The 27174-nt window shown below is 42.7% G+C and overlaps 2 protein-coding genes across 3 annotated transcripts in view; both read right to left on the bottom strand.

The window, feature by feature from the left end:
• Positions 1-27174, bottom strand: part of LOC102735769 (monofunctional C1-tetrahydrofolate synthase, mitochondrial) — a 560423-nt gene that overhangs the window by 438561 nt on the left and 94688 nt on the right. The gene's annotated exons all lie outside the window — the stretch shown is intronic.
• LOC145723141 (monofunctional C1-tetrahydrofolate synthase, mitochondrial) overlaps positions 1-27174 on the bottom strand; it is a 120132-nt gene that overhangs the window by 61783 nt on the left and 31175 nt on the right. Inside the window, exons 5-8 of the mRNA XM_081829160.1 lie at positions 14628-14767; positions 8535-8576; positions 7632-7732; positions 6907-7084 (exon numbers count right to left, since the gene is read on the bottom strand). Of these exons, the coding sequence (XP_081685286.1) occupies positions 6907-7084; positions 7632-7732; positions 8535-8576; positions 14628-14767 (461 nt within the window). The remainder of the gene's footprint in view (positions 1-6906; positions 7085-7631; positions 7733-8534; positions 8577-14627; positions 14768-27174) is intronic.

Genomic DNA, 27174 nt, shown 5'->3' with positions numbered 1-27174 from the left:
ATGATTTTAGATCCAAGAATGCCTTTCTGGAAACTTCTATCTTAGTGACAAGAGAGCATTTAAATGAAATTACAGGAAGCGCTGTGGAATGCCCAAGTGAAACAGATACAGACCACTCTTTCTTTCCTGTCAGGTGCTATTTCTAGCACCAAGGAAACAAAGCTGGGACGCGCCTGCCAAAATCACGTGGGGCAGAGTAGACCGCATTGAGGAAGCTGGGCGGGTTCTAACAATAGGCTCTGATCTGATGAAACCTACCAAAGACAGATGGGTGAGGCAGCCAGTAGGCTGACGAGGAAGCGATACATTGCAGGCCAAATGAGACTTGACAGAAAACACAGAAGCCAGGGCTGAAACAGAATCTTAGTTTGATGGAGATTTGAGGTGTGTCTGCAGAAGGGTGTGGTTTGGTTAAGGGAAGGCAATGTGGGAATTTGCAGCTGAATTGTGGAAAGGAGGCCAGGGACAAGAGGCTGATGATGGACTTGAAGAAGTCCAGGTTGAAAGACCAGAGCTGGATCATAATAGAAAGCAGAACATGAGAGAGTGTAGGATTTCTGAACGAGATACCGAACTGTCTGGAAAATAGAAGGGGCCGCTTTCTAATAGAATACTCCAAGCATTCTGTTGCACAGCAAGTGGGGAGAGCTCAAAGGGACACTGGGAGCAGGCAGGCCAAGGGCAAGTCTGAAAAAGGGAGGAAGGAGCCAGACGAGGTCAAAGGGCCTGAGGGGGGAGATAATGGTACAAGGACCAGGGCAACAAAAACAAAGCACATCCCTTCTCCTTACACTGGGGTTTCTTTTCTTTTCTTTCTTTTTTTTTTTTTCCAATTACTGGGAAATATAAAAGACATACAGAGATGTGCATAAATACCATTTTAAGTTTTAAAATCCTATTAATTATAACTATATATACAATGTGAATGGACTTAATGCCCCAGAACTGTATGTTTAAAAATGGTTAAAATGGGAAATTTCACATTATGTGTGTCTGTACCACAATTTTAAAAACTATATATACATATATAGAAGTACTTACACTTATCTTTATATATTTATTTCAAATTTGAGGTTCTAGATGCAAATGCCTGCAGGCCAGTTAGAAAAGAGCTCACAAAGCAACCCTAACAACTGACGTATGTTTAAGTTTGAATCGTTAAGAAATAGAAAACAGTTCCTCATTAACCAACCTAAATACCACGCTCCCAATCCCCCTGCCTTAAACAGACCAGCAGGAGAGCAAACTCTCCTCAACACGCGTGTGGGCAGTGAGAGTGCAGTAGCTCAGAAATCAGGGACGCTGGCTGCCCTGGGCTGAGTCTTCCCTCCCAGCAGGTCTGTTTTGATCTCCCTCCATCCAGTCCCTGCTGCGATCAAGAGAGTGGCTTCACACAAAGCACAGGAAAGACCTTCTAATAAAAACAAACACTATCCTCTCTCGCTGTCAAGGTTACACCTCGAAATGTTTGCAAGGTTAGAGGAAGGATACGAAAATGATTTTCAACCTTAACTCCTGATTTAACCCACAAGATTCAGAGTCGGATTGTAAGCTGACTTTCGGGGCCCCAAGGCCTCTGCAAAAGTGACTGACTTTTTATTCTATCCCTAATGGCTCCCAGTTCTAATGCAGAAAGAATGCTGAACATCTTCCTTTAACTTGGCGCCTTTCATTCTTGGTGCAATAGGAAACTGGGCTTCTAATTCCTGGTTTCAACCCACTTGAACAGGAAACCAATCCTAGAGCCCAACACAGTCACCTGCGTTGCAAGACAATTCTTGAAGGTCAATTCAGGAAGCCCTCTCTCCTCCAGAAGTGAATGTGAGGAGAGAGGGACAACTGACCTTGACTGCCAGCTTCCTGTGTTCCTGCATTTTACTCTGAGGCTTTTCATTTGGTCTTCACAGCAACTCACAGGTGCTGATTTCATATCAGACACAATTTTCTAGATAAAGAAGCTGAGGTTCAGAGAGGTGAATTAACTTGCTCAACTCTGTCTCCATCGTAGGTGGCCCAGTCAAGATTTAAACTTAATTCTGCATGACCTCAAAGCTTTCTTCTTTCAACCATACTATGTTTTCAATTGCCCATTTGCTATGGGGCAAGTCCCTCACCTTCTCCAAGCTTCTGCTTCTGGTTTGAAACGCAGAGTTGAGCCCACACACCCCAAGGCACTGGGTGAGATGTGCTGGAGGTAATGCATGGAACAGGGATTTGAAAGCTAATGAACCGTAAAAAGAGATTCGTTTTTCTTTCTGCTATACTATTTTCCTACGCGCTTGTGGGAATAGAGATATTGGTCAACTGTAAAGATCTGTCAAAAGTCCTACTACAAAAGGAAAAGTTACAGAGAAGATGACTTCTAGGGGACTGTGATCATCCCAAAGGGCTGTAAGGAAACCATGAACTTAAGTTTAAACATATTTATTCTCACCGGATAAACTTCCTTTGAGCAATTCGGCCACTGCATCTTATTTCCTGGTCCGTTTTTTATTAAAACATTTTTTAAAAAGATTTTATTTTTAAGTAATCTCTACACCCAATGTGGGGCTCAAACTCACTACCCTTGAGATCAAGAGTCGCGTGCTCCACCGACTGAGCCAGCCAGCCAGGGGCCCCTCTTATTCCCTGTTCTAAAAAGTTATTATTCAGAATTAATCACCAGCTGCCCCCAGTTCCATAATGAAAAGTTGCCTACTTAAAAAAAAGGAAGTTGTCTACTCTTGAATTAGAGGCTACTCTGGGGGTACCTGGCTGGCTCAGTGTGTGGGGCGTGTGACTCCTGATCTCGGGGTTGTGAGTTAGAGCCCCATGTTGGGTGTGGAGATAATCTAAAAACAAAATCTTTTATTTTATTTATTTAAAAAAATATTTTACTTATTTATTTGAGAGAGAGAGCGACAGAGAACATGAGTGGGGGTGGGGGGAGGGGTAGAGAGAGGGAGAAGCAGACTCCCCACTGAGCAGGGAGCCCCATGCAGGACTCAATCCCAGGACCCCGAGATCATGACCTGAGCTGAAGGCAGACGCTTAACCGACTGAGCCACTAACCCTAAAAAGAACATCTTTTTAGGAGCTACTCTGATAAAAGAGGTGCAGAATTGTTCTCTGAAGAACAGTGGCTGCTTAACTCAATTTTCTATCAAGTTCAGCACAGACCCCCAAGTCAGAAGTGCAGCCTGTTTCCTGCTTTAACTCCGGACTCACCATCATCAAGCCTCTCACTCTGGGAGCTGTCCGGCCCCACAGCGTCTCTGAGGTCAAGTGTTTCTTCTGCTCCCTAGCTGTTCCTCCTTCCACTGGGGTTCTGAGATGATTCCTCCTTCCCATACAAAAGCAATCACGTCCTGCCCTCCTATACTATGTCAAATGCTTCTGAATGGTCTCAGGTGACTTTCTTCTGTAACGCAGAACTGGGGCAGAAATGAGACGCCATCAACCCTGCACGGGATGCATTCCTGGTGGAACACAGTCTGGGGAGATAGCAAAAGGCACACAGGAGCTCAGTCTGCGCTCAGAAGCAAAGGCAGCAGGGTGACTTATCCAAAGTACTTTATTACTTCTTTTTTTCCTGTAGGGTAATCCCACACATATCAACCTGCCAAGCGCTAAAGGGTTAGTTGCGGGGGAATGAAGAGTTTCAGGAAAACCCTGAATTAGCCTGTAAAGGTTCACCAACACGATATACAAGAAATGAGGAGGGAAGAAACGTTTGAGCTGTGTTACAGACTGCACCAAGGGATACAGATTTCTAGAGAAGACTGTAAATGGTCTTCTATTATCTAAAATCATCCTCCCAAAGTGAGGAACACAGCGATGAGGGAGGCAGCACGCAGTGAGCCAGAAGCAGCAACTGCTCTTCTCGTTGTGCGGCGATATGCTGAGATGTTGGTTCTCTAATAAATAATTATGCAATCCACATCTAATTTCTGTGTTATAAGAAAAGGGAGAAGAGTATGCTGGCAAAGGAGGCAAGAATCCTAGGAAACGCAGGACTTTAGTCCACAGTACTATAAATCTCCCCCCTATTTATAGGGAAGCAGACATTTTAACAGCATTATCTCCATGAAGAATGGGAATTCAGAAAGAAAATTAAAATATCGGAAAGGAAAGGGGTTCATCTTTAGGGTAGTGCATGTGTGAGACAGCGTTAACTCAGGAACATTTCTTCTCTTTTACCCACCTTCTTTTCACTTGGGAAGGTTTCCTTGAAAACAGCCCTACTTTGTGAAATCAGTCATTCAGAACCTGCCTTTGCCACTCAGAGTGGGGTGGTTCCAGATCAGACGGCAGTGGTCTGAGGCTCCTGGAGCAGGCCAGGGAGAGTGAGGCCCCTGACAGTGGTCTGTGTGAGAGGGCCCAGGGCGGGGACAGGCGCTGCAGACAGCCGGGCAGGCTCGCCCGGGCAGGAAGGTATGGCAAGGAACACAGGGCCGCATCTACCTTCTGTTTCAGATCTCCAGGGTCAGAGAACTCACCTCTTCTAATTAGACCATTTTTCTTTATGTCGAACCTGGGTCTCCTCCCTTTACTGATCTCCACCCCCTCTGTATCCCAGAACATGCTCGTCTCTTGTTCATGACATGGCCTTTCAACATGACAAACCTTTTGTGGCCTAACTATCCCAATTCGGTCCTGAAATTCATCCGTTCACACACATTTACGGAGGGCCCACAATGTCCGTCCTGTGCCTGTCACCGCCGTCCTTCCTCTGCAGGTGGGTCCCCCCTTTAAGGAGTAATTCCCCACCCTCATCCCCACTTTCGAACACTGTACTGAATTCTGAAGAACAGAGCAGGAAGATCACCTCCATCATTCCAGATACTCTCCCAGCTCTGCTTCTTCCAGGATATGGGACACTGGGAAGCTATGTAATGTCCTCGTACTTTAGTTTCCATGTGTGTAAAATGGGGCGAATACCATCAGTTCCTACCTAACAGGGATGCCGAGACTAAAGCAGTTAACAGGCACGAGGTGACTGCATGCCTGACACACAGAAAGCCCTCGGTAAGCATGAGGCTTAGCAGTAAGATTAACGTCAAGCTCTTGGATGCTGTGACTCTGCTATGTCCTCTCTCCACATATACTGTTGGTTTATGCATCTGATCTGGAAGGAGGAGCGATGTTACTGTCTGTGACATTTGAGAGACCCACAGCATGTGCGAGGGATGAAGGAATGGGAGAAGCAGCAACCAGCTTAAAGGCTGAGCACCCTGACAATCATGGGCTATCGATGGGGACAAATCCAGTAGCCAGGGCTGAAGCCGCAGAATTCAAAATAGAGATGTGCAGCTGGGTGTCAAGATGAACGGAGTGAGGTCCTGGGAAGTTCAGATTTTCTGAAGGCTCATTATCCAGCTGTTTAGAAATGCATTAGACAACCCAGCAACTCTACTTCTGGGTGTATACCCCAAAGAATTGAAAGCAGAGTCTTAAAGAGATATTTTTATACACATGTTCATAGCAGCATTGTTTATGAATCAGGAAGTGTAATTAGCCAAAATGGTCACTGACAGATGAATGAATCAACAAAATGTGACATATACATACAATGGAAGGAAGAAAATTCTGACATATGCAAGAACATGGATGAACCCTGACATTACTCTAAGTAAATGATACAGACCGAGTGTTTGTACCCTCTCCTTGCCATTCATATGTTAAAGACTAATCGTCAATGTGATCAGTGTTAGGGGACATGGGGACTTTGGGGGCAACTAGGTTGATGGAATTAGGAGGAGGCGGGGCTTTCAGGGTGATAGGTCAGGAGACGGGAAGCCTCAGGAATGGGATCAGTGCCCTCCTAAAACAGACCCTAGTGAGACCCCAGTTCTCTTCCACCTGAGGATACAATGAGAACACAGCCGTGCATGACAGAGGAAGCCGGCCCCACCAGACGCCTGCCCGAGCCCTGATCTTGGATGCCCCAGCCTCCAAAACTGAACTTTTGTTGTTCATTAGCGACCCAGTCTGTGCTATTCCTTCCAGCAGCCGGAAAGGACTGAGATGGAGAATAAGCCCATCATGAAAGAGACCAGAACTGGATGGTTTCACTTATATGAGATATACAGACCAATCAGATTCGTAGAGACAGAAAGGGGAAGGGTGGCTACCAAGGGTGGGGGTGGGAATGGGGAGCTGGGGTTTAATGGGTGCAGAGTTTAGGTTTTGGAAGACAAAAAGAACTCTGGAGATGGGTGATGGTTGCACCACAATGTGAATGTCCTTAACACTTTTGAACTGTACACCCCAACATGGTAGAGATGGTAAGTGTCAGGTTATGTGGATTATACAATTAAACATATTTCACAAATATCATACATATAGCTCCAGAAAACCACAATGAAGGATGAGAACTATGGCAGAAACAGACGAGGAAGATACTGCTCATGATTTCACAAGCCTTAAGAAGTTGCTCAAAAGATGGGGCGCCTGGGTGGCTCAGTCGTTAAGCGTCTGCCTTCGGCTCAGGTCATGGTCCCAGGGTCCTGGGATCGAGCCCCACATCGGGCTCCCTGCTTGGCGGGAAGCCTGCTTCTCCCTCTCCCACTCCCCCTGCTTATGTTCCCTCTCTTGCTGTGTGTCTCTCTGTCAAATAAATAAAAATCTTAAAAGGAAAAAAACATAAGTTGCTCAAAAGAGCAAGCCCTGAATGTGTCAGCTGTCGAATCCTGTTCCCCAAAGCCCCTCCTCGCTCAGGCCTGCTCCTGGGAAGTAGAGGGTAGCTTTGGGAGCACAGGCCCTGGGGCAAGGATAGCTTCTGCCCGTGGCCATGGGCCTTGGTCAGGTGGTTCAACCTCTTTCCCCTGCACTTTCCATATCTGGACGGGACAAGCTGTGCGCCTCACCCCCCTCCCCCACCGCCGCCCCGCCACTGGCCCGATGCACAGGGGAGGTGGAGCTTACCTGAACATCATACAGGAACCGGAAACGGCTTCCCTTATTGGCAGCATCTCTCACAGCCCGAGCCAGCTGCACCGTCCCTTTCCCACCGACGGACCAGTGATAGCAGGGGACCGCATCAAAGGCGCCAGCCCGCTTCGCGAGCTCACAAACTAAGTCAATCTCAGCACGGGTGTCAGTCCTAGTGATGAAAACATTTGTGGTTTTGCATCTGTATTCATTTAGTGATGTTTTTAAAGAAAGACTAACCGTTCATACAGAACTTTGCTCCCTAACACTGAATATATTCTCAACATCAGAAGTGGTTACGTTGTGTTTAGATAAATCAGACTTAAAGAAAAGCATTGGCGGGAAAAAAAAAACCTCTCCAACAGGACTCAAATATTTCAAGTTGTTAAGGGTTTTATTGAGAAAATCCCATAACATAACCCTTTGATCATCCACAGTCTTTCAGACAGAAATGCCGGGTGGAATTTAAAAAAAAAATAAAATAAAAGCCAAGGAAATGTTAACTCACTATATAGATTTCATTTCCCATAAACATTTGGGAAACTTCTGTTAAAATGAAACCAACCCAACCCAACCCAAACAAACAAACAGAAGGAGCAGAATATTTCTATATAGTTTTAGATGAAGCTGAGAAAGACCAAACACCCTCGAGACACAAACAGAGTTCACACGGTGGCCCAGCAAGAGGAACATATTTTAAGTGGGGGGGCTTCACTTACTTGAAGACATTCAGAGCCACAATAACGGGAACCCCAAAGAGCTGAGCAATCTGAATCTGCTTCTGAAGGTTACAGCAGCCGTCTGCCACCAGCTGGATGTTCTGGAAGAAAACCAGACCCCCATGTACACCTCCTACCAATGCTGCCAAACTTAACTGGCCAGTCCACTCTGGCGGGTTTTGCTTCCATCTTGCTCCCTTTACTGTCCTAGAAGCTATTAAACAAGCCCATAAAACACTTTTTCCTCCAAGAAAAGGTGGCTTACAGAAGGAGGAGGCTCATTTTCAAAATAATTTCTGAAATCAGTCTGGGTCCAATGGTGTATCAAGGTCTTGAGCCAGGCGGCTATTTCTGCTGCTGACTGGTGGCCAAGGCACAAGCAATGTGCTCGTTCTCTTGTAGGTTGGTACAAAGCCCCGGGGAGGGTGGGGAGCGTGGCCCGGCCATTCCCAGCTCAAACCCCGGGTGCCACCTGTAGGAGCTAAGAAGTTCTGTTGCCAGTAAATCAAAGTCTATTTACCCAAGAGTCAAGCAGCTCAAGTGAGTGATTAAAGCCAAATGTATATGCTCCAAAAGTCAGTTTTTTCCTTAGCAGAAGAATACACGGGTGTAAGCTTCCTATTTGTTTCTGTGCTAGAGACTGGGCTCCTGTCTGATGGCTGCTCAGAGGGTAGGAAACAGTACATATGTGACTCCTACATCCATCATTTCTTAAGAATGAAGAGTTAAATGAATGGACTTTATCCCTCGCCCCCACCCATTTCCTCCGGGATCATGAGAAAAGCAGTTTCCCAAGAGGCCACTGGTGGAGGACTCATTGACTGATTGAGATTCAGTTGCTAGACAATGGTTAACTGGATTTAAATGGTTCTGCACATAAGCCTTCAAGACACCTGCTCTTACCTCCTCTGTATATTCTTTCTTTAGCGGGACACCAGCAGTTACCTGAGACAAGAAAAGGCAGAAATGAAGAAAAAACCCATTAGAATGCTTATTCTGATACTTGTTGCATTTAAGAGTAGCCAGGTAGGTTGAATTTCTAGCAGCTTCATGGAAAATGCATCCGAATGAGCCCTACTGGACTGCAGTGTTTGTTTCTGTAGGGGCTGAAGGACTTCCTTTCTCCCACCCTACCTCTTGCCTGCACATCTGCACCCACCTCCAATCCTGTGCACGCCACCACCCAGCAGATGCACAACCCCCACTTCATCTCCTGTACCCACTTCCATGGAAGCCAAATACATCCACAAGGGTACAGAACGGTAGCAGGGGACTCTCAGAGCAAATGCCTTTTACTTAACTGTACCCAGCAGGCTGGGTGTGTTGAAAAGCCCAAATCTATTGAAAAGATTTGAGTGGATTTGACAAGGGTAACTCGCTTGGAAATCAGCAACTTGCCAATGTGTTTGCCAATCTGGGGGCTTGGTTTTCTTCTCTTTAAAAAAATAAATGGTGGTTAATTGGCATCGTACTAAACACTGAAGGGAGGAAGATTTATTTATTGTTACTGGGAATCTTGACCACTTTATCCTGTCCTTTTTTGTTGTTGTTGTTGTTAAAAAAAAAAAAAAAGCTTACTCTGATAAAGATCTAAAGGAAAAACAAATCATGGTCACTTTTTGAAAAGGTGCATTTAAAAGCACAAAATGTACTTTTAAACCAACAACTGGCAGCCCTAGCTGAACATAAGTCTTATTGGAAGCTTTTAAAAAACACTGATGTGGGTGCCTGGGTGGCTCAGTCGTTAAGTGTCTGCCTTCGGCTCAGGTCATGATCCCAGGGTCCTGGGATTGAGTCCCGCATCGGGCTCCCTGCTCGGCAGGAAGCCTGCTTCTCCCTCTCCCGCTCCCCCTGCTTGTGTTCCTGTTCTTGCTATCTTTCTATCAAATAAATAAATAAAATCTTTAAAAAAAAAACCATTGATGTCCAGACCAATTTAACCAGGATTTCTGGGAGTGAGACCCAGGATCAGTATAGGTGATTCTAACTTGAGCCAACATTGAGAACTTTCTTACTGGTGCCCATTATCCTAGCATAAAATGGAACTTATAATTTGAGTGAAACCTGACTTATGTAAGGTGTACCCCATCATTCTCAATAAATTCTAAATAATGTTAAAGTAATTCTAAACAATGTTAAAGTAATTCTAAATAATGTTAAAGTAATTGCCATTACTTTCCCCGTTTTGGGGCCTATTTCTCACAACAATGTAGGGGGTGGCAAGGGCAGTTTAAAGATGAAGTATTAAAGTTGAGTAAGTAATATAATTTGTAATATTAATAGATTAAAGAGAAAAAACGTATCTCAATAGACAAAGTTATTCAACATTTATTTAGAATAAAATCTTGGCAAAATAAGAATAGAAGCCAGTTTCCTTAATTTGATAAAAAATATATACTACAAACCTACAGAAAAATCATATGTAGTGAAGAAGTATTAAACATATTCTCTTCCAGATCAGGATAATAAAAGGAGGCTTACTATTACCACCCCTATCTAATAACTGCACTGCCAACTAGAAAGACCTAGTTAGCGACAAGAAAAAAGTATAAAGATTAGAAAGGAAGAAACAGAACTGTCATTATTTTCAGACATGACTGCCCACATGGAACTCTCAAATGTCTACAGATAAATCAGTACATTTACTAAGACAATTCTAAAGTCACAGGGATGTAATGTATAGCCTGTGACTGTAGTTAATAATACTGTATTGCATACTTGAAAGTTGCTGAGAGTAGATTTTTTTTAAGATTTTATTTATTTATTTGAGATAGAGAGAGAGAGAGAGAGCGCGCGCGCGCATGTGCACAAGCAGGGAGAGGGGCAGAAGGAGGGAGAAGCAGACTCCCTGCTGAGCAGGGAACCTGATGATGCGGGGCTTGATCCCAGGACTCCGAGATACGACCTGAGCTGAAGGCAGATGCTTAACCAATGAGCCACTCAGGCACCCCGAGATTAGATCTTTTTTTTTTTTAAAGATTTATTTATTTATTTGAGAGAGAGAGAGCATGAGAGGGGGAGAGTCAGAGGGAGAAGCAGACCCCCCGCCGAGCAGGGAGCCCGATGCGGGACTCGATCCCAGGACTCCAGGATCATGACCTGAGCTGAAGGCAGTCGCCTAACCAACTGAGCCACCCAGGCGCCCCCGAGATTAGATCTTAAAAGCCCTCACTGCAAGAAAAATTTTTAACTATGCATGGCGACAGATGCTAACTAGATTTGTGATCCTTTTGTAATGTATACAAATGTCCAATCATTCTATTTCACACTTCAAACTAATATAAAGTTTTGTGTCCATTACACCTTATACTTTAAAAAGTCAGTGGACATAAAAGTAACATATAAGAATCCAGAAGTAACCTGTTAAACTATACAAGAATGTAAAGTACACAGTAGCAAATCCATAAAAAGATGAAGAAGCCGTTTGTGGAATAAACTGTAAATATCGTTATTAAAATACACTTAAAAAGACCCAAATCAGTGAAGAGGCATTCCCATCATCTTAGACGGCAACCTGTCAAATTTCCCTAAATTGATCTATTGATACGATGCCCTTCCAATAAAAATCCTGAAAAGATTCTTTATGGAACTTTATGAGCTAATTCTAAAATACATATGGAAGTCAAAAGGACCAATACCAGGCCGGGCACGCATGAAGAAACAGAACACCCTGGTGTGGAGTTTGCCATAAAGGTATCAGGGCAGCACAGACACAATTATATGTAAATAGACCAGCAGAACCGAAGAGAGATTCCAGAAAAAGACCTACACATGTATCACAAAGTAGGCCTAAAGATAAGACAGAAGGAGGGACTATTTAAATAAATAGTACTAGACCAATTGGTTATTAATATAAAAAAAAAAAAAAAAGAAAGAAAAGAAGATCTGGTGATTGCACCATGCAAGAAAATCAGTAGCAATGGGTGTGATGGTTAATTTTAGGTATCAGTTTGTGCCACAGGGTAGCAGATAGTTGGTCAAACATTATTCTGAGTGTTTCTGTGGGGTCTCTTTGGGGTGAGAATAACATTTAAACTCGTGGACTCTGAGTAAAACAGATCCGTGCCCTGCCTCCTACTCCACGCACACCATGTGGGTGGTCTGTATCCAATCAGTTGAAGGCCCTAGTAGAACAAAAAGATTCTGTGCAAGAAAAATTCTCCAGCGGACTGCCTTCACAGTGGGACTGGAACTGGAACATGAGCCCTCCTAAATCTCCAGCCTGCTGACCGACTCTGTAGATTTTGGACTTGTTAGCCTCCAGAGATGTGTGAGCCAATTCCTTATAATACATCTCTTTTTGCATAAATACACAGCATATTGGTTCTTAATACAATGTATTTTAAAGAATTAATGGTAAAGGATGTCAAGATCCATAAGTATAACAATGTTAGTTCTTCCATTGCAGCATGAATGGTCAGCACTTTGGAAGACAGGATATGAATTTAGAATTACTGGGGCTAAAATGGGCAAGTTCAAGGGTGACAGGATTTTCCACTGCACAGATTATGGAAAAAAAACAAGCTGAATAAACATAAGAGGCCGCCATGGTTATTTGTGTAATGATACCCAAAGGAAGTAGAAATTATAATGGATCAAAAACATTACCACAGAGTTGTTTCAAGTAAGAAGGAAAGACACTGAGATGGATAATACAGAGTATAGGATTAAGAAGATGAAAGTTCATTTATCATTTAGTTGTTGAAAACACTTCCTGGATACAGACTTTATAGCTCTATTAGGGATACGCACATTAATAAGACATAGTCCCTGATCTCAAGGAATTCAGAGTAGAGAAGGGAGACACACAGAGACAGTCATAAACCAATGTGATGTGGAAGGCTCTTCTGGAGCTCAGGAGAGGGATACTAAGCTTTCCCAGGATTCCCGATCCTTTCCTTCTATCATTCTCCACCCAGATCTGTGCCTACCAATCGTGAGCCCACTGGGGCTGGAACCATGATGTGAAGTGGAAGACGTACAAGAGTAAGGTCAGAGGGAAAAGCAACCACTGTAAAACAAGCACATACATTAAGAGGAACTAAAATAGGATTATAAATCACATAGAGAATTTTTATGGGACAGAAAGGAGACTATGGAAAAACACTCGACTAGAACTCAAGAGTCTGGTTAGTCCCTTAAGAAGATGGATGATAGGAAGCAAATCACTGAATCCTTCTGTTAGCTTAGTCATTTCATCTTTACAAGGACTGAGCCAGACTCAGACAATCTCTAAGCCCTTTCCAGTATCAAAGTCTTTTGATTTTATAACGTTCAGGGTGCAAAACAGTGAGGGAGAAATGGAAATTGGTATACAGATTCAAAATCTAAAGTTAAGGAGTCATTGTAGCAACAAATGGTGTTTTGAACAAAATCAGAATTCTTTAGGATCTACTGCTTAATAATACATGTGTCAGTCTTATACCTGAATTAATGATGAAGCTTTCGGCTACAATGAACTACTGAAGTGTTTGGTTTTACTAGTGGACTTGGGATTCAGAAAATGTTTAACCTTCATTAATGCTCAGCTCTGCCTGGTGGACAGAGAAAGGAATTTGGATCTAAACCTCAGACTTCAGATCTGGCTCTCAGCAGGCCAGGTCACACTGCTCACATTCCCCAAACTGGTGTGAACCTCAAATCCCTTCTCTGTAAAATGGGATAAAATAATGTCAGCCTCTCCTAGGACAAAGAATTGCTAACATGATTATACAATGCCCATCAGAGATGTATTTCATGATGGCAAAAATGTTATTTGCTATGTAATAATCATTGATTATGTGACTTCTGTATACACAGTATTACCAATTAAGCAATCAGATTTGGTAGTTTGTCTAATATAACAATATTATAAATGATAATGACACTCCAACTTAATTTTATTTCAAAGATGAAGTATGTTACTCAGTATAACATTTCTTATTCTCCCTTTGAAAGAAACCTCAAAATGAAAAAAGAAAAAATTTTCTTTCAGATGTATGTGAATTACATATATGACAGGTTAATACCAAAAGTCTGTAAAAAATGTTAAAATAGGGCATCTTTTCCAAGCAAAGCTCTTTTAGAAATAATTCAGTGCTATAACAGAGCTATAAAGTGAAATCAGAATAAGCAGAAACAGAAGGAAAATAGTTCTAGATGAAATCTGATGAGACACTGCATCAGTGAACCAAGAAACTATCTGTACAAACACTAAAAACCTCACCCACAAAAGCACTCACTCTAATCCTTATGTTCTCTGCTCAGGAACAAGAGCTTCCATCCTCCCATCACCATAGGGTTATAAAATGTTGACCTGAGGTTCAGGTATAAATCTTGGGACTCAAAAGTGCTCACATTATGCTCCTTCCCAAAATACTGCTTAGAAATGACTTTGTGAGTGTCACCATTTACTGGAATTTACCAAATGGTAAGTGCCTCAAAATGGTGACATGTAAAAAAGGAGACGTATAAAAATACCGCAGCTGGGCGCCTGGGTGGCTCAGTTGGTTAAGTGACTGCCTTCGGCTCAGGTCATGATCCTGGAGTCCCTGGATCGAGTCCCACATCGGGCTCCCTGCTCGGCAGGGAGTCTGCTTCTCCCTCTGACCCTCCCCCCTCTCATGCTCTCTCTCTCTCATTCTCTCTCTCAAATAAATAAATAAAATCTTAAAAAAAAATAAAAAAATAAAAATAAAAATACCGCAGCTATGGAGCGGGTCTGAAGGTTTCAGATGTGAAATTCTGCTTCCTCTTAATTTTAAAACGTGTTTTGCAGGGCGCCTGGGTGGCTCAGTCGGTTAAGCAGCTGCCTTTGGCTCAGGTCATGATCCTGGGGTCCTGGGATCGAGCCCCGCGTCCGGCTCCCCGCTCAGTGGACAGCCTGCTTCTCCCTCTGCCTCTGCCTGCCACTCTGCCTACTTGCGCTCTCTATCTCTCTATCAAATGAATAAATAAAATCTTAAAAAAAATAAATACATAAAACGTGTTTTGCTGGGAAGGAAGTAGGAGACTTACGCTTGGCCCGCCTCCGTGCATCTTCAGAGCGCGCACCGTAGCCACCAGCACGACTGCGTTGGGCACCAAGCCAGATGCTCGGCACTTGATGTTGAAAAATTTCTCCATTCCAATATCAGCACCAAAGCCAGCTTCAGTTACTGTGGAGAATCAAGGTGGAAACTTGCTATCATCTTCTCAAAACAAGAGTAAGTTTTGGCCATCGTCGGTATGACTCGGGTTCAAAGGACAGCTGAAATTCCCCATCACCTTGTTCCTATGCATTCCTATGCATTCCTATGCAACGGGACACGGATTTTCCCACAGTCATAGAAAATGTTCCTCTTCCCTCTGTTCTCTAAAAAGATGGCTCTCCACTCTGCTTTAGACCACCATGCCTTAAGGATTCATTGCGAAGGCCAAGATTCTTCTTCCAGTATGGACACCCAAAGCAAAGCATTTCTTACCACAGATGGCGTCAACTTTTTAATTGGGTTCCAGACTGCATCAAAGGACATTGCTAGCATGATTACCATAGAAGACCCTTCTTACTTTTTTACAGCATGCATAGAATCATTTATTTAATGCCACCTGGTCATTTCTGTCAATTGACAAAATTCAAGTTAGTTGAGTGGCTTAAGAAGATTAATCATCAGGCTTGATAAGATAGCATCCTTCTTCCGTAAGCACAGACGACATTCATCTTTAGCCATCCCCTCCTCTGCCTCCAAATTGCTAGAAATGTTACTGTGGAGGTAGCTGAGAGAATACCTAACATTGCCCTCCAAGATATGACTGTTGACTGGCATGTGGTCAGCAGCATCATTTCCACACACAGAGGAGAGCTCTGGGATGGGCAGCACCAGCACCACCAGGGGGCTTATGAGAAACACAGATTTTAGGTACCCCAGACCCAGCGAATCAGAAAAAACATTTTAATGAGATCCCCAGGTGAGATGAATGCCCACTAAAATTTGAGACGCACACTCTAGGAAAAGAATAATCTAAATGCAATAGGAAGTAAACATTTATGAAATATGCACTATATATTGACTGTCTAACCAAGGCCATAATTTATGGAAGAGACAGGAATTGGCAGTAAAAAAATTGCTAAGATAAAATAAAAACATTGAAAATGTGAATGAACGAAGGTATTTGTTTTGAGCAGTCACTGAATGCACACATTTTAACAAGAATTCAGAAAATAAAATCATGAAGTGTCACATATAATTTCAAATTCTAAATACATCAACCTGTCATTCTAATTCTTTATGGTTTCCTTTAAGTACTTCATATGCCTGTATAATTTTTACAGAATAGGTAGAATTTTGTAGTTTGCTCCTTTACTTTAAAATTTTCAGAGTTTTCTCCCTGTACTATAAACTTTCAAAATTTATGATCTTAAGTGGCAGCTTATAATTCTGTTAGGTTGATGTATCAAGATTTACAAAATTGTTCCCCCTGTTATTAGACATTTGGGTTGTTTCCAATATAAATAATGCTGCAAAATATCTGTGCATATGAGATTTAACCTCTTTCAAATTATATTCTTGGAATAAATTCCCAAGGGTGAGAGCATGGTGCCAGAGGATGTAAAAAATTTTTATGACTGTTGATATGCTTTTGACAAATTGAAAAGTATTTCTTTAAAAATATTCAATTTGGAATGAATTTAGCTATAAAGTCACTTTGTCCTTTATTTTATTTTCTTTGAATAAGTAATATAGCAGAATGAGCTAAAGAAGCAAAAGACATTCCTTTTTACCACTATTTGGGACAACTCTAGTGATTTGATTAGTGGTGGTCAAAACGAGAGATCATGGACAGTAACAATCCCTATCTCAGTGGTACCCCCTGGGAAAAGCAGTCGTGATTTTAGCATATGGTAGTGGTATAGTGGCCCCCAGAAGAAGAATGTTCAGTTGGTTTTGTCAGTGGTCCTTACAGAGTGGGCTCCCAGTAGGGGAAAGGTGACCATCCTCTTGGTGAGTATCAGACAGACCGTGTCCAGTCCGGACAGCTGTGCATATGAGCTGTCAACTGAACAGTGACAACCAACAAGCGAATGCTGGTGAGTTACTTAACCTATTAGAATCTCAATGTCCTCATTTGACTTGTTGGGGGAATTGAGCGAGATAGCACATGTCAAGTACTCTGTTACTGCTTTATGGTGCACAGTGGGAGCTTACAGAAATGGTCTGCATCATTATTACCAAGAGAACAATTCTCCCACTTGCTAGAAATCATACTCAATTCTTAAGCATTTGTTGAATTCCTGCTACGTCCAGGCATTTTGCTCAGGGTAATGGCCCAGGATTAGGGTCCCTAACATCAAGCATTTCAGGGAGGTGAGGGGGAGAGACTGTCTGCTATTGGACTGCAGAGAAGGGGGACGTGGTGCATGGGGATGTTGCAGGGTAGGGTTGGAGAATGGGTATGATGGAGTCTGGGGGACAATAGGATTTCTCCAGGCAGAGAAGTAAGGAGTTGGGGGTGGAGGGAGGTTAGGGAGGAGTGAAGGGATTCACAGGTAAAGGAGAGAGCAAGAGCAGAAATCAGCTTGGGAAGATGAAGAGAAATGATCCATGATGACCGGAGAAGTCCGTTACTTCAGCCAACATGACCTGTTCTCTGGTCTGATCAGTTCTGAGGAGTAGGGATACAAGTAACAGAGTGGCGTGTGTGTTTTTTTTTCAATGTTGTTATATTGGAAAAACTGCTCTGTGTTGCCCTGTAGTTGGAAGTAGACGAATGTGTGCAGCATTTGGCCAAGGTCTTTCCAGTTGGATGCCTTTTCCACTTGAAGCTCCCCTATTAGACTAAGCTCCAAGAGGAAAGGGGTCATGTCTGTTTGAGAGGCTGACACTGCAAGGCATACAGTGGGCACTGGATGAATGTGTATATCTCTAAAACAAACAAAAAGGGAGCAGGAGAATAGCAAAGTTTTCTAACACTTGGTCACAAATGTATTAATAGCACAGTTCATTTATAATCCTTTCATTCCCCTGAAAAGCTGCAAGCTCAAGTTCACTTCAAAAACCATCTCTTCTCTTCCTTCAACTTCGCCATGTAGTCGCCATGCTCTCCTACCTTCATCTGCTCACTACTGCCTCAAGGAAAACATTCAAGTTCCTTATCATAAAAACTAAGGCCACCCCGATGTAACCTCAAGCACGTGCCTATGTCCATGTTCACTCTGCCTGAAATCTTGTGCTTTACTAATATCAAGCTTCCTGCAGAGCCCACACATACTATGTTTGTCACCTCTGACCCTCCTCCAGATGGGAACAACTGGAATGTTCCTCTCTCCCACCTCTCTTCTTTAACTCATTGTCCAAGCCTCGGCCCAGATGCTCCAGAAGTTTGCCCCAATCCTCTCAGGGGAGATGGTCAGCCCTCCTGCCCCTCCCGGCCCTCTGGTTTGCTCCTTCACCGGGCCCATACCTATCTCTGTATGCGGCATCCCAATTAGACTTAGGTGGCATCTCCCACTCAGAGGACAGGGACCATGTCCTCCTCATCTCTGTATGTCTGCTACCTGTCACAGTACCTGGTGCACACAAATGAACGAATTATCAGAGATGTGAAGAAACTAGCAGGGTGGGATTCAGAGCCAGTGGTGATCGAGTCAGGGCCATCGTTCAGTGGAGACAGGAAGATACAAAAAATAAAATTAAATAATTAACAATGTTCTTATATCTCCCTATCATGCTTCCTTTTACCCTTACAGGAGTAAAATAGGCTTAATAAAAGGTGTAAATGTCATATCTGATAAAGGTATGACCATGCAGATGTCTACGTGGGCCAGCTAAGCTTAATTTCATATTTTAAGAGACAAACTGAAAAAAAAAAAAAAAAAAAAGCAGCAACAAAGAGAACTGCAGTTGGGGAAGGAAACAGGATACAGCAATAAAGGTCCAGGGGCTGTGGCTTCCCAATGCAAAGGAAATATGGAGGCAAATAATGTGTAGAAAACAGAAGAAAGTGCCAGATTCTCACACTTTGCAGACTGCTCTGAAATATGGCATGGAATCATTTTCTAGGTTACTTGTTTTTGAATATCTGGCTGCTAAGGAAAACAGTGTGGAAAAGGTGTGCTGGAGCACAGTCGCTAATCACACAAGGAAGCACCACTTCCTAAGGCGACATCCACACGTATCAGCTTGGAAATGGACAGCGCGCACTGCTGTGTATCTGTGTATTGACGTGAGCAGGGGACAAGCTACTCCCACCGGCAGGTTCCAGTTCCCAGACGCTTCCTGAGAATGGTCAACAGAGCAACCTGTAAGTTAAGTTTTCCTAGTGATCTGAAATAAGCAATTTAGTCACTTACCCTATTTGCTGCTATTGATAAAGTTTAAAAGACGTACATGCTAAAGAGTTACTTAATGTTGACTTTAATAGACAGCTGTTCTTGAGTCATGAAGCAGGGATACTTACTATGACTTTGCATTCTTGAAAAGCATGTAATATGCTTTTCTGAAAGCTGCATATTTAAAAAGGCTCGCAGGGAAATGTTTGCGTGTGCCACAACAATTATTTGTCTTGGCAATCTCTTTTGGGGGGGTGCGGAGGTCACAGCTATTCACCTTACAACATGACGGAAAACAGGAAACTGACTGATACTCTTCTGTGTAAGCACAGAAGCTGTTAGGTCATGATTTGGTAGCAAGGCTTGACTCAAACTTTATAACCCATAACCTGTTCAGAAAGGAAGAGTCGGTGGGTCTGCGCTGGGAAGGGACTAGCTGTTTGGACAAAGACTGTTAGCACTTTCGCAGGAAACAGAGCTCAAGGTTCAGGTGGAAAGTGACAACCGATCCTGCACAACCAGGCTCCTGCTTTCTGTGCGGCTCTGCGAGGGCGCCCTAAGTCACACCGGACAAACTGAACAGAAACGGCAATAAAACACGACTGGCAGGCACATACCGTGTCTATGAAATTCTTCGATGAGGCAGAGGGATGATTTTTCTATGTCAAATTATCCTATCACGTGTCCAATGTGCAGTACACAATGCATTGAAGATTTTCATCACAATGAGGACTCAGATAAGCAAGTACCAATCAGCTAACTTACAAAAAAAAAAAAAAAAATTTACATCACTACCTCATAGGGGGGACCTAAAAATTAGGGGTTCACAAAATTCTAGAGTTCTGAGGAACGAACTTCCTCGGGGCTCCCAAGTGCCTGGCCAGTTACCTTCCTGAGATGGTGTCCCGAGTCCCTCGGATGCTCAGCTCAGAGCTCTCTTCTGCACTACACGCTTTCCGCATTTTTAATTAAACACATGCATCTCAGCATTAAGGAAAAACCTCCATTTTTTCTCATCTAACAATTACTGAACCTCTATTATATTGCCTGGCCCTTAAGCACTCATGTATGTACTCATGTCTTCATTTAGGGAGGAAACAGAGTACATTTTTAACATGACCAAGATCAGAAATACGAATCACCTCATTAAAAAGGAACATCTTTCTGACTTTTCCCCATTGTACTTTTTCTTGCTTGAATTCCCTCTGGTATTTCAAAATTTTTATTTATTTGCCACTACATAGCAAATTTGAATTCAAGTCTGTTTCACATTTACTTCTTTTTAAAAAAAAATTTTAAAACTTAAACTCAATTTAGTGAACACACACTGCATTATTAGCTTCAGGGGTAGCACACTGACTTCTGAATGGTTCATGCTTTGGTACATTTACTGAACCCATTACTACGGAATCATAAACCTTAAGGATAGATCAGCAGTTCTCTAACGGGGCTGATTCTGCACACCCCCTCCCCCTCCCCCTCCCCGAGACATTTGGTAATGTCTGCAGTCATTTCTGGTTGTCGTAATTGGCATCTAGGAAGTAGAGGGCAGGGATGCCGCCAGGTATCCTACAATGCCCAGCATTCTCACCAACCCCCTTCTAAAAAACCCCCAAACTAGAATTATCTACCAAAATAACAACAGAGGTTGTTATTGCTGTGGTTCAAGCATGACGAAGGAGTCTTATACTTTCTAGATACTCTTCCCGAGAATGTTACAAATCCATTGGACGCCAGAATAAAAAAAATTATATAAAATTGTTATGCCAACGATACCCGTATATACCAGAAGTTCCTGAAATAGGATAATGACAGTATAATCTCTGCACGCTCACTACACCACGGCAGTTCCTGGAGATGAAAAGTAGCGAGCGCCTCACTGGGGGATGCTGCTCTCCCCTCACCGAGAAAGAAAGGAAGGACGGACAGAACAAAATCAATATGGAACAACACAGGTGGGAGCAGTGGTCGGTCTTCCGCCAAGAAGAAACATACAAGATGGGGAAAGCTACTCTAATTAGAGACTGGGCACAGGGAGAGCACAGAGACTAACATTCACTAAGCACTGCCTGTGTGTCAGGCAACATACTAGACAGCGTCCGTCTTCTTTCACCCTTCAGTACCTGCGAGGGACCTTGACCTGTCACGTACGGCTTGTAAGGCTAAGGATAAACCATTCTTCCCAAGCTCACACTGCCCTGACGGATGGAGCTCAGGCTGAAACCAAGGCCCATCTGACTGCGGTCTATGCCAGTGTCCGGGCCCTGCCGTCCTGTCCACGAGCCAACTAATCACACCACATTTCTCCAGCTGAACTGCTTGGTAGGTGGTGCTTCCAGCGAAAATCTTGACACCATGTACTTCAATATTTTGGTACAGGAAACGTAGCTCTGAATTCTTTTCCTGAACTCTGATTGGTGACTTGTTTTCTCATTGCAATATGGGTCTGCTGTGGTAACAGAAAGTGTGTAACCTGGAGTCTTGTTCATCATGATACGCCTTTCTTTTCTTTTTTAAACGGAATCCATAAATTTGTTTTCTCTTTTGGAGCAAATAATCTAGGGATTGTGAATCACAATCCTCTCTTACTTTTTGGTCTGTGTGCCAACAGGGCCAAGTCCTGGGCAGCAGTGGGGAGTTTACGAGAGAACAAGGAAAGAGCTCCCAGAGACGAAGCTCCCCAGACCAGTTCCATTGGGCTTGGTACCCAACGCAGCAGTGGGCCACAGCAGAGAACACTCACTCGGCCACCTGGCCTCCCGAGAACCAATGGCCCCCTTCCACTGGGAGAGTCAGCCCCCAAGACTTGACTTCCCAGCCTCCTCCAGCCAGGCATCTGCCTTCCCATGACTGGTTGCGGAAACGAACAATGCCCATTCTCTTGCACGTTCCCGTTATCACCACGTACGCAGTGGGAGAAAAGGCAACAACTGCCTTAGATCTAAATTCTCATGTTTGTTTTTACCTTGGGGAAACCCCTCCTTGGCTCTGAGACAAAGTTAAACTGAGGCACCAAGACCATTTTTCCCTGAGTTTCTGGCTACTTGATATGCCTGATGCTGTCCCGAGAATTACTAGTGGAATTTCCACCTGCTGGGTAACTAAGGAGCCCTTGATTCCATGTGTCCTCAGAATATCAAAACTTTCAGATTTCATAGCCAATTTATCACAGCAATAGTTTTTTTTCTTTATGATACATGCAAAAACATAGGCATCAAATAGATGACATACTGAGTACCCCATTCCTTTTGGACATGAACTTGAGTTTATGGACTGTGAGAGGGCTCACGGAAGAACTAGTCCTTGCAAATCCACTTGGCTCAAAAGGGGTTGAGGTAAGAAATATGTCTGCACAGGGCCGACTCTGCTAACTGGATCCTCGGAAGAATTTCTTCTCAACAGAGGGAGGAATGAAACTGTAGCCTCCATGTAGTCAGCACTTATTTTCTCCCAACAAATCAGAAATAAAAATAAAACCTTTGTACAGGAGGAAGCAAGGAATATGCTGGACTAGACTTCCTTCTGAAGCATCATGGGCTGTAATTCCTGAATAGTGCTAAAGCAAGTGGAAACTAGACTCTTCAAACCGACTCTTTCTGCCCTATGTAAACATGTCTATCCAGCTGCAGCTGTTTGCAGATAAACTCAGAGAAGACTCCATTCAAAGTCACATATTAATTTTGAGGATCCAAATCATCTTAAGTCTATGAAATTTTATAAAAAATCAAATCCCTTCTGCTCTTTTGGATTTGTCTATTTAATCTATGTTCTTCTTTGCTTTTATTCAATGTCTTAAGGTGAAATTTCCCTAAGAATATGTAGAACCAACCAGGCACATATTAGGAGACCCACATAAAGAAATCAGTAATTAAACAGTATTCATACTAGCCTGAGCCTTTCCACTTACCCTTTTGGTGATGGCAATGCTTATATACATATATTAGAGAATTTTGGTAGTAGTATAGAATGCATGAGAAAGTTATAGAGGATGTATCTGGGGAAAGGAAAGAAAAAGATAAGCAAAGTATAAAAAGGACATAGATCAACTTGAACCATAAGTTTTCAGTAATGACAAAAAAAAAAAAAACGTTGGAAATACCAGTAATGCCACTAAGATGCGCTTTGGTGTCAGGACCCAGAATTTCCTTCCTCTGGAATTAATTAGTTACAGATGCTGGTTCCCATTATTTGAAACCGTCATTAATCATCCTATTTTATAAAATAATTTTGACCAAAGTGAAATTTAATTTTGGTAAAAAATGTTGAAGATGAAAATTAAATTATACATGTTATTTTTACCTCCCTTATAAAAATCCAACTGAATTAAATTCATGAATCCATTATCCAAATAGTTCCCATCTTCTTGTTGCAATCATGAGCATTTGTACAATGTCATCGCCATGACCAGGGTTTTAACCCTTCTGTTTTTAGCAAACAATGGCGTCCCAGAGTTCTGGCTAGAGGCCTGGAATTTCGGATGACTGCATGGGGGCAGAGCTGTTCTCTTGCTGCTCCCAAGAACTGGACACAAGGAAAATAACTCAAAAGAGAGGCCAATTCGGAAAGGATTTGCTTCTAACCTGTCTCACCCTACAATAATCAAAAGATGAAATAGGACAATTTTCATGGAGCATTTTATGAAAACAAACACAAGGAGGAAAAAAGTAAAGAGGTCAAAAGAGAAATATATTTTATCTGAAAGCTTCCCGGGGGGGGTGGGGGGGGAAACATAAAAAAACCTGTAATAGCTTTTTCTGCAAGTACAAGAAACCCAGCAAGTGAAACTATGATCATGGAGCTTGAGAACAAATGAAATACATCAACATTCCTAGTAGGGCAACTTCTAATAGAAGAAACTAAGACAGACAGAAGAAAACATTTTAAACTTGAAAGCTGGAAGATGACAATGTATTCAACAAACAGGCAGAGCTGGGATTATCCAAACTGAAGGCAGAGACCCATTAGTGGGTCACAAAATCAACGTATGGGGTTGCACCCAGAATTAAAAAGAGAAAAAGAAACAGTATAGGAATTATTAAGATACATCACACAAGAGTAAGTAGTATTGTTTCAGAAGGCGTGATTCAGTTTTTTTGTACATGCACACATGTGTGCGCACATGCATGTGTGATAAAAAATGTACTTGAGGCTCTCAATTTTGGTCAAAACATCCAAGGGTCACTGGCCCAGACTCTACTTTGCAGGTTTCTTATCTAAGAAGGGAGGAGGCTAGACCTGCTGTTTTTACATTCATGTCTAGTCCTACTCGTTTCCTGAAAGATCAATGTCATGATTATTCAAGCCTGGCTCCATTCTGCTCAGCGTTCGTGCAGTCAGCACAGGGAGCTCACAAGGAACAATGACTGCAAGCTCAGTGTTATCAACAGTGATCTTTATATTTAGGGTGACAGGTGCAATGTTCCTCTCACTGATCCTGAGGCTCTATTGCTGGGCATGGAGGCAGGAATGGTCCGCATGGTCCTGCTTTCTACGTTTCCTGTGGTAGTTGTGACACAGACAGGAGCGTAAGACTAGCCCCCCCTACCCCATGCCTGTCCAACAGGACTGGACCTTGAAAGGATCCAATTTTAAGACAATAAAATGAGAACACGCTGAAAAGACCAGTAATTCATGTTTACATTTGTAAAAAGCTCCAAGTTAAGAAAACAACCTTGAAAAGGAGGCATGCACAAATTTTTTCTTTGGCTTATTTTCAGTATAGGCTTTTTCTGTTTAAAAAATGGATATATTGGGCGCCTGGGTGGCTCAGTTGGTTAAGCGACTGCCTTCGGCTCAGGTCATGATCCTGGGATCGAGTCCCGCATCGGGCTCCCTGCTCAGCAGGGAGTCTGCTTCTCCCTCTCCCGCTCCCCCCTCTTGTGCTCTTTCTCTCTCTCACTCTCTCTCTCAAATAAATAAAATCTTTAAAAATAAATAAATTAATTAAAAAAATGGATATATTATTAGTGATACATTATTGGAAAATTTGATGTGAAGAAAAAAACCAAATCAGGCACTTTTAACTATTTTCACTAGAATCTATGTTCCTGGCTATCACTCTACTGTTGACAGAGGAAAGATACCCTTGAGATGTCTGGTAGCATATTTTCTAGGTAAAAGGTAACAAATAATGAGGAATAATTCTAATGTTTCCACCTCCTGACCTCTACCCTATCCCTAAGCCCCAAAGGTGCTGAAACCACAGTTTGCCTTACTTCTCATTTTGTATAAACGAAGAGTGAACGCTCAATTTGCCACTTCTTTCTCCTCTACTTCTCTTTGGTATGTCCCTAGCTTGGCCTTTCCTCTACAAGTGAGTCTGACTTGGGTAAAGCTGCTGATTAAAATAGGATTATTTGTATTATACAGGGAAATGCTAAGTGTATAGAAATATTATTATTATTATACTGGCAAAGGTAAGCGTTTATACAAGGCTTCATTATGGCAGATATTAACATCTGCCAGATAATATTTTATTATATAATGTTCCATTATAAGGAGTCATGATTTATAAAACCGGTCTTACTTTTGGCCATGTTCTAAACTCTTCTTCAAAAATGATCTGTGATGTACTTAAGAATGAAAGTGAGCCGGTCGGTTTGGCTGACTTAAAAATAATCCTAAGCATGGTTATGTAGAGAAGCCCAAAGTCTGCCTCTCCTCCACCCAGCCTGGCCACCTGGCAGGTGCTGTCAAAAAGGAGATGGTGACATGGGTGATGTGGCATTAACTCAACTATATATGTTTGGAAAACCTCTGGAGCTATGTCATGCTGACCGTGGGTTATCAACCCACCTTTCTATTTGAAGGAGACCATGTAGAATCAGAAAATGTCTTAGCTTCTCTTGTAGCTAAGTATGGCTTAGCTGTAGTTAAGCGTGACTAAGGTGATTAATTAACAGACGTGTAGGGTGTAACTTCCAGGAAGGCTCCTAAAAAGGGTGTGTGCCTTTCTTCCTTCTTCCTGTTGGCTGGGATACAGATGTGATGGCAGGGGCTTGGGTAACCATCTTGGACTACTAGGTAGCATAGAGCCCCTGATGATTGAGGAGCTGCCATTCCCGTTGACTGGATTTCTTTTATGTGACAGAGAAATAAACTTGCATTTGCTTTGGGCCCCTTTCTTTCGCTGTTGCTGTTATTTGTGAGTGAACCTAAATATAACTGATGCATTTGTGAAAACAAAGCCTATTCAGAAACATTAAAGCATTTTTCATTTCTATCATTTCAGTTTGCACATTATTTCAACATTACGCAGTGTTTTCTTTCTGTGCACAATAGTAACTCTGGGACTGCGGTCAAGGTTACATTTCTAATTTAGAAAAGATGTGTGAGATTTGTTTAAAGTTTTGCTGATGAAAGAGCTGAAATTTTAGAGTTGAGATGTGCCCATAAATTCCCCACAGCTATGCGATGCAAAGTAACTGTTAGAAGAGGGTCTGATCACAAGCTCCAGAATTCAGGCAGGAAAGCAGGAACAAGTATGTATGCCAGTATGCAGAAGGACAGGCTATATGTGTGGAACTCCAAAGGGTTTCCTGCTCATCTCACTTCAAGAACGGTTCTTGCTCTCAATGCTATCTCCTTTGTGTGTGTTATGTACTAAACAAAGAAATGCTTTTTGGAGGCAAAAAACTGTTTTTGTAGTTGTTTTGAATATTTTTAGAAGTTACATCATTAAATTATTGCCTAACCCTAAAAAGTAATAAAAATCCATACTCAACCAAAGCATTCATGCAATTTTATAAAACAAAAAAGGACTAAACAAGATGGGGGGAAATCAAGAGAAGGTACTCAGATTGTTGGTGTTTGACATTCAGAATGTTCGTGTGCCTCAACACTTGAAAATATGGACATTTTTTAAAGGATTTTATTTATTCATTTGAGAGAGAGAGAGCATGAGCAGGGGGGAGGGGGAAGGGGAGAGGGGCAAGGAGACTCCCGCTGAGCAGGGACCCTGATGCGGGCTTGATCCCAGGATCCCAGGATCTTTTTTTTTTAAGATTTTATTTATTTATTTTGACAGAGAGATAGAGAGACAGCGAGAGAGGGAACACAAGGAGGGGGAATGGGAGAGGGAGAAGCAGGCTTCCCGCTGAGCAGGGAGCCCAATGCGGGGCTTGATCCCAGGACCCCAGGATCTTGACCTGAGCTGAAGGCAGACGTTTAACGACTGAGCCACCCAAGCGCCCCAGGACCCCAGGATCTTGACCTGAGCCAAAGGTAGACGCTTAACCGACTGAGCCACCCAAGTGC

This window comes from Leptonychotes weddellii, chromosome 8 (genome assembly GCF_054177405.1).
Source record: "Leptonychotes weddellii isolate Sample4059 chromosome 8, ASM5417740v2, whole genome shotgun sequence".
In the NCBI taxonomy this organism is placed as follows: Eukaryota; Metazoa; Chordata; class Mammalia; order Carnivora; family Phocidae; genus Leptonychotes; species Leptonychotes weddellii.
The sequence above is the reverse complement of the archived record's forward strand: the minus strand, read 5'-3'. Positions and strand labels throughout refer to the sequence as shown.